This window comes from Chiloscyllium plagiosum, chromosome 29 (genome assembly GCF_004010195.1).
Source record: "Chiloscyllium plagiosum isolate BGI_BamShark_2017 chromosome 29, ASM401019v2, whole genome shotgun sequence".
Classification (NCBI taxonomy): domain Eukaryota; kingdom Metazoa; phylum Chordata; class Chondrichthyes; order Orectolobiformes; family Hemiscylliidae; genus Chiloscyllium; species Chiloscyllium plagiosum.
Genome location: NC_057738.1, coordinates 1,992,023 through 1,999,123, shown reverse-complemented (window position 1 = coordinate 1,999,123; position 7,101 = coordinate 1,992,023). Strand labels below are relative to the sequence as shown.

General features: G+C 41.2%; 1 protein-coding gene across 1 annotated transcript; it reads left to right on the top strand.

Moving 5' to 3' along the window:
- Window positions 1–1,402: 1,402 nt before the first annotated feature.
- edn1 (endothelin 1) lies at window positions 1,403–6,900 on the top strand. Its single transcript, XM_043718954.1, has 5 exons — window positions 1,403–1,722; window positions 3,241–3,415; window positions 3,922–4,080; window positions 5,687–5,809; window positions 6,314–6,900. Exons 1-5 carry the CDS (start codon window positions 1,662–1,664, stop codon window positions 6,462–6,464), a joined length of 669 nt encoding a protein of 222 aa, XP_043574889.1. The 5' UTR covers window positions 1,403–1,661; the 3' UTR covers window positions 6,465–6,900.
- Window positions 6,901–7,101: the final 201 nt, after the last annotated feature.

The window sequence follows — 7,101 nt, the reverse complement described above, 5'->3', positions numbered from 1 at the left end:
TGTTGGTAGGATGTTGTGAAACTTGAAAAGATTCAGGAAAGATTTACAAGGATGTTGCCAGGGTTAGAGGGTTTGAGCTATAGGGAGAGGCTGAATAGGCTGGGGCTGTTTTCCCTTGAACATCAGAGGCTGAGGTAACTTTATAAAGATTTATAAAATCATGAGGGGCATGGATAGGGTTAAGATATGAGGTCTTTTCCCTGGGGTGGGGGAGTCCAAAACTAGAGGGCATAGGTTTAGGGTGAGAGGTGAAAAATTTAGACAGAGGGTGGTGCGTATATGGAATGAGCTGCCAGAGGAAGTGATGGAGGATGTTACAATTACAACATTTAAAAGGCACCTGGATGGGTATATGAAGGGATATGGGCCAAGTGTTGGCAAATGGGACTAGATTGGGTTAGGATATCTAGTTGGCATGGATGAGTTGGACCGAAGGGTCTGTTTCCATGCTGTACATCTCTATGACTCTAAAGTGTTGCCAGAGGAGGTGGTGAAGGCTGATACAATTACAACAGTTAAAAGCAGTCTGATTGAGTATATGAATAGGAATATGGGCCAAATGAGACTAGATTAATTTAGAATATCTGGTTGGCATGGAAGAGTTGGACCTAACAGTTTGTATGGTGTCCATGTCTCTGATTTTGACTGAGTTAGAATGCCTACATTGAATTTCCATATGCTCCAGCGGGATTTACTTACATCTCTGAACAGATTGTTTGTTTAGAAAATACTTACTACCTGTGACAGCATTTCCCTGATTTAGAGGGTCCTTATGGTGCAGTGGTTGTGTCCCTGACTCTGCGCTAGCAAATCCGGGTTCAAGTCCCAGTATGTAATGCCAGCTCTGAAAGTATTTACAGTCCTGCGACTCAGGGCAAGGGTGGCATGATATCTTGAACTCCACCAGTTCCTCAGAGTCTTCAGCAAGCGAATCCTTATTCCAGTTCAAAACTCAATCTAAAATACGTTCACTGTGAAAGGTGTTTAGATTCGCATTGGGATAGTCAGGGCATTGCTTATTAGGGTATTTGACAGAAATTATTCCCAGCCTGTGAGAACTCGGTTTAGATATTTTCAATCAACCCATTCGAATGATGTTCTAGCTCTGGAGCAGGTGGGACTTGAACCCGGGCTTCAGAGGTAGGGACTTTACCATTTCGCTACAATAGTCTCAGTTAAAGCTTTTGAAATCGATTCCAGAAAGCAGTCAATATTTGAGTTTCTGATTGGCTCTTGGCCTTTTGCCCAAGTGTGTGTAGACCGCCTCCCTCAGTGGAGAGTGTAGCCCTTCTGGTAGAAGCTTATGCAAAGTCTGAGAAAAAGAGTTTTAAAAAAAAAACGAGCTGGCCTCGCCCCGTCTGCAGAGGAGGTTATTTGTAGGCAGCGTGTTGCTTATCTCAGTCTGCAGCTCCTCTGGGGTGACTAATAACATTGTCTTGGGATAAAAGCACATTGAGCTGTTTACAGAGAGACGCGTACATTATAAAAGGAGGATGGCTGGCCTGTGGCAGCAGTACAGGCGAACAGCGCTGCAGTGAGGCACGCAGCTCGCGATTTCATTCCGCTGTTCACTTCAGCGCATTTAACTTAGAACCTGCCGATACTCATTCCGTAAGGAAAGGAATACTATCCGACTAGAAAACCCTGATTTCTCCTGGAGAATGGACTTTAACGTGTTCTTTTCCCTGCTCCCTCTGTTGTGGGGACTGCACTTTTCAACAGGTGGGTTTAAATCCTCACGAGATCTTTAAAATCTGTCACTGTCTAATGTTCACTTAATTCAGAGTGGTTCTCTGTGTTAAGGCACCTTACCTGGTTAATGGGGAAAAAGACAACAAAGACTATTTAACTAATCTTGAATTATTAGAAAATTTGAATTAAAAACTTTAAAAATAAGAACAGGCAACACGTGTCTCTTTCCATGTGTATCTTTTTAATGCTTATATATCTATCATTCATCAGGCGTATGTACCAAATTCAATGCTAATTTATAGTGGTATGCCGTGTCTAATTATGATGTTTGCATCTGTTTGGCTTTTTAATTAAAACTGTTTAAAAATAAATAATTTCATTTAAAAATCTATAACAGAAGTGTTTAATACAGGATTAAGCAGTGCGCTAACCAGGTAATGAAGTACTATTTATACCTGACCACGAATTTTTCCTCCAAAATGCATCGCACTGTCGATTTTCATTGAATTATATGATGGCAAATTTCATAAAGCTGAAAGTAACTGGAGCTACACGGTGGCTCAGCGGTTAGTACTGCTGCCCCGCAGGGACCCGAGTTCAATTCCAGCCTCGGGCAACTGTCTGTGTGGAGTTTGCACATTCTCCCCGCGTCTGGTTGGGTTTTCTCCGGGTGCTCCGGTTTCCTCCCACAGTCCAAAAATGTGCAGGTTAGGTGAATTGGCCATGCTAAATTGCCCGTAGTGTTAGGTGAAGTGGTAAATGTAGGGGAATGGGTCTGGGTGGGTTACTCTGTGGACTTGTTGGACCGAAGGGCCTAATTCCATACTATAGGGGGAATCTATTCTGATCATTTGTGGCTGAAATGTGCTGCCAATTGATTTATCAGACGGGTTCAAATTGGAAATGTGTGTGAAGAGACAACGCACAGCCCGCTGGCTGCAGTGTGAGGTTGAGAGGGGAGCTGCCTCCCTGACTGATCCTCAGCAGGTGCTCTCCAAACACTGCTCATTTTCCAGGAGAACACTGCATGTTACTCAGTAACGTTACTGGCAATCTTTCAGGAGCAAAAGCTCTGCGACCTACCGGGAGCCTTTAGGAGTCTTCACAAATCACCATCTCCTCAGCTCAAAACGCCAGGTGCCGGTTTTGTTGGAGTTTCCCTTTACTGTGCTGGAACTGAGATTGGGTCTGGAGGGCAGTAGCAGCACGCATTGCTCCCACATCATGTTCCATCCAGATTTGAATTAGCAACTAGTCCGAGATTTAATGGTTATGTTGACTAACGGAGCCGGGCTGTATACAAAGCCCGAGCCCAGTGTCCCTGCCCCATCAGCGGGACCCCAGTGCCCTCTGCCTGGTCAAACACAATCACAAGGAGGCAACACTACATTCAAATATTGAAAAAAAAAACACTCATTACAGTTTCACACTCGAGAAAGTTTTGATCAATGCTTATCAATAATACAATTCAGTGACGAGCTGTGGTAGAGGCCAGTAGTCACTCTGATACAGTGATGCATTTACAATCCTGTCTGTCGCTGTCCGCAGGTTACCCCCTTGCGGGTGCAGCAGTGACCAGCTCTCCAGGCTCCTCTGCCAGCCAAGTTTCCAGCTCGATTGCCCGCCGGCTCAGCCGCACCAAGCGCTGTTCCTGCTCCTCTTTTCTGGACAAGGAATGCATCTACTTCTGCCATTTGGATATCATCTGGATCAACACACCCGAGTAAGTCACGCCTAGTACCTCAGACCCTTTCTACCCAGAAAGTAAAGGTATTGATCCCTGGCATATGTATAAGTGCAGTAAGGAGTTATACATAGTCAGGGAACAGTCCCGAGAACCAGCTATTATGAAAAATGACACTTTGTTCTGCGAATTTCGAAGCGCTATTGTAGCATCCAATAGAAATGGACAGGCGCCTTGCGGGGTAACCTACTGTGGCGGGGATTTATAACGACAGCTGCCCCGCGGGAGACTGACTGTCTCTTCAATAGATGGTCAATGGTCTCATTCTAAACGCCAATCTCTGAATAAAACTCTTCAACGTGAAGAGACTGTTGGCGTTTTCTCTGCAATATACTGCCATTTGAATGATCTAGACGGGAAAACTCGAGGTGACTTCTCTAATCGTCCTCATAGTGAACCTTTATAACCGGGGATGTTCACGGGGGGAGGGATAGCAATTACTTTTGGAAATATTTTGACAGTTTTTTCCTTTCCTTTCCTTTCAGGAGGGTTGTCCCGTATGGACTGGGCAGTGTCCCTCGGGCCAAACGGTCCCTGAAGGAAAATTTGTCAGCGCTGGGGCGCCGGGGGCGCCGGTGTGAATGTGGAAGCCGAGATGACAGCGTGTGCTACCAATTCTGTGAAGATGAGCAACAGACACCAAGGTAGAAATTCCTCCACAACACTCGCATTTTCAGATTAATTACGGTTACAAGGAAGTCTAAAGCCAAAGAGTTGCGAAACCGTCCAGGACTAAAATATTCAGGCTATAAATTCCTTTCGTGCAAAAAGAAATAAGGGAAGCCTTCGGTCATCACGGTTAATCACTGATCAATGTTAATTATTTTGGGATTAAATGATGTGGATTATGGAAGTAAAAAACCGATTTTATGAATGAATGACTCTATTAGTGCTGCATGAATCCCCAGCGTCTCTAGCAGGTGTTTGTTACCTTTGTGTTTGGATGTCAGCATGGACGGGTTGGACCGAAGGGTCTGCTTCCGTGCTGCACATCTCTATCGCTCTATGACATAGACCCAAGATAACTGCAAGTAATAACTAACTTTATCAAGAGTTTCAGCACATATAAATCACGAAAGCGAAACATTTAACATCAAAGTTTTGCATCGATCTATTTTCAACCTTTTAAATTATAAGCCATTATGTATACGTCAACCTGTCTGATTGCAATTATATTTTCTGACAGTGGGGGCACTGTAATGCTCTATTTTTCTATTTCTCATTCACCGGTCTGTACTGCAGAGAAACCCCAATCAGACATGTTCAAATTCTTAGGTTTTTCGATTTTTACTGTTTACGTTTAAAGATATTAAAATGAGAGCAGAAAGTACATTTTAAAAATTGGAACTGTACTTCTGTACACCTTCCTCCTGTCGATTCTTGATCCCCTCTTCCTGACCCTCAGGATGCTGTTCCTGAGAACATTTTATTTCCTTTTTGCAATACATTTATATTTCAATTGTCAGTACATAATATTTATTAATCTACAGAAATGGCAAACCTTCACTAGGTTAGGAATTACTAATCAAACTTTGGTTTGTTCTGCCCTGCCTGCAGTACACTTCTCTGCGGTTACTTATACAAACCTTTGTTATCTCATTTTGTTCTTTAACTTTGATGATTTTTTTGTTGATTTCCACAACTTTCCTTTTGCAATGCTGTTTCATTAAATCAAAACTTTGAAGTGGGTTATAATTGTGTGTACGGAAGATCTTATTCTATAATATTGAGTGCTTATATCCAACTATTAATAGTTGCAGGTTGTCATTCACTGTAGAGTAATTATTTAAAGGGCTATAAACCCTGTCACCAATTAGTCCATTGTCACTAATATATTTGAAGGTAAATTGTGTACATTTTTGATCCTTGCTTAACAGGGTGCAGATTGGAACTGCCACAAGTTTGTCTTCAAATTTGTCAATGATTAACTTTAATTACCAGAAAATTAGCAGCAATCAAAATCATGGCTGTAAGAGCTCTCCATCAACAATTATGTAGCAGGAATAGAATATTTCAAAATAGCCCTATGATACATATTACATCCAAGTTTTAATCCAACATCAACACTTTCTAATCTTTGATCATGAGATTATCCCTACACCAGTAAGCATTGAACTTGTTGAAAGATTCCTTTGAAGGTTTTGCTTTTATTCTGCTTGTTTTTTTAAGTTGCCTAGGCTACTGCTGATAATGTGAATTGCTGTTGATTCTGTAAAATTAATGTACAACCTCATTTTGTTTTCTCTGCAGATTTTCAGTCAAAGTTAAAGTACAAAAGCAGAACACAGTAGAAGCTTCAGATAGAACGGACCATAACAAACCAAAATGCACAGGACTGAAATGTGTTTATCATCTCCTTAACACCATTAAAAGGTGAATTTCACTCATTTTCACTTATTATCTGAAGCATCAGCTTCATCATATTTCTATTTGTCTAAAAGCTTTGTAAAACAACAGAGGGAAGATTATCTCTGTTTTTTTACCTGTTAGTGACAGCATAGGCATTGATGAAACATGTCCTCTGAACAGAAGTGTAAGTCTAAAGGAGCAGATTTGCAATGTCACTACAAGCAATGACCAGAGGAAATATTATCATTTACCCTCAATATATTTCAGTGTTCAGAATTGAGATTGATTAATTACAAAATAAGTAGTTAAACAAAATTCTACTTCAGGGAGTTTTGAGATCATTCTGTAAGATTCTCTTAGATGAATTCTTATTTGTGAATTGAGGTTATTGTCAGAAATTAATTTGGTTTAAAATAGAAATAAATTGTAACATATATGCAACGTTCCACTACAACCATTTATAGATCTGTCAATATGACTTTACTATAAAACAAACAGTGGTCACATAATTTATGCTTTGATTTGAAGGTTGGAGTCAGCAAACAGCAAACATTTACCTACATCAATGAAATGGATATACAGAATAAGGAAAGTAAGACAAGACAGTCACGATAAACTGAAGAGATTCCCGGTTTCCATGGCAAGCCCTGTGGCACAATGCAGGGATTGCAAGCGCTGACAAACTGCCAGTTAACCAAAGCAAAGAAAACAGCACGTGTTGGCTGCTTCCACGGAATGGATTGCCATTCTGTACTGGCAAGGGACCAGGGATTGACACTTCAGTGAAGAGCTTGCCAAAACTGTTGGAGGCCAAGCTACAGCCTAGCGTATGAAAGAAAGACTGACCAGCTGAATGGAAATTAAAACAAGACACCTTTTAAGATGAAACAAATTTGACTTAAAGTAAATAATATGATGAAACTCTGCAATTCATGCTCACAAACTACAGAATGGATGTTGGTTTACCAAAATGGGCTGAGATGCATTTAACAGACTAAACCAAAGAGTTCTCGAACTGAGGAATGCTGGAAATCTGAAACAAAAACAGAAATTGCAAGAGAAACCCATCAGGTCTGAAATCATCTGTGGAGAGAAAGAAAAGTCAATACTTTGGTTCAGGTGACCCTTCCCCAGAAGAGTTCTGAAGAAGGTCACTTGACTTGAAACATTGACTCTATTTTCTTCACAGATGTTGCCAGACCCAGTGAGTTTCTCTGGCAATTTCTGTCTTTGTTTGAGTTCTTACTGAACTCTGACTTAATGAGATTGGACAGATCGATGACCAGAGTGGATTTCAGTCATATGGCCAAAAGATT

What these genes read in the sequence shown, in the direction of transcription:
- edn1 (XM_043718954.1), top strand. Translation starts at nt 1,662, where the DNA reads ATGGACTTTAACGTGTTCTTTTCCCTGCTCCCTCTGTTGTGGGGACTG. An exon ending in GATGAGCAACAGACACCAAG is followed by an intron (nt 4,081 to 5,686) that starts GTAGAAATTCCT and finishes TTTTCTCTGCAG; the next exon opens with ATTTTCAGTCAAAGTTAAAG. An exon ending in CTCCTTAACACCATTAAAAG is followed by an intron (nt 5,810 to 6,313) that starts GTGAATTTCACT and finishes TTTGATTTGAAG; the next exon opens with GTTGGAGTCAGCAAACAGCA.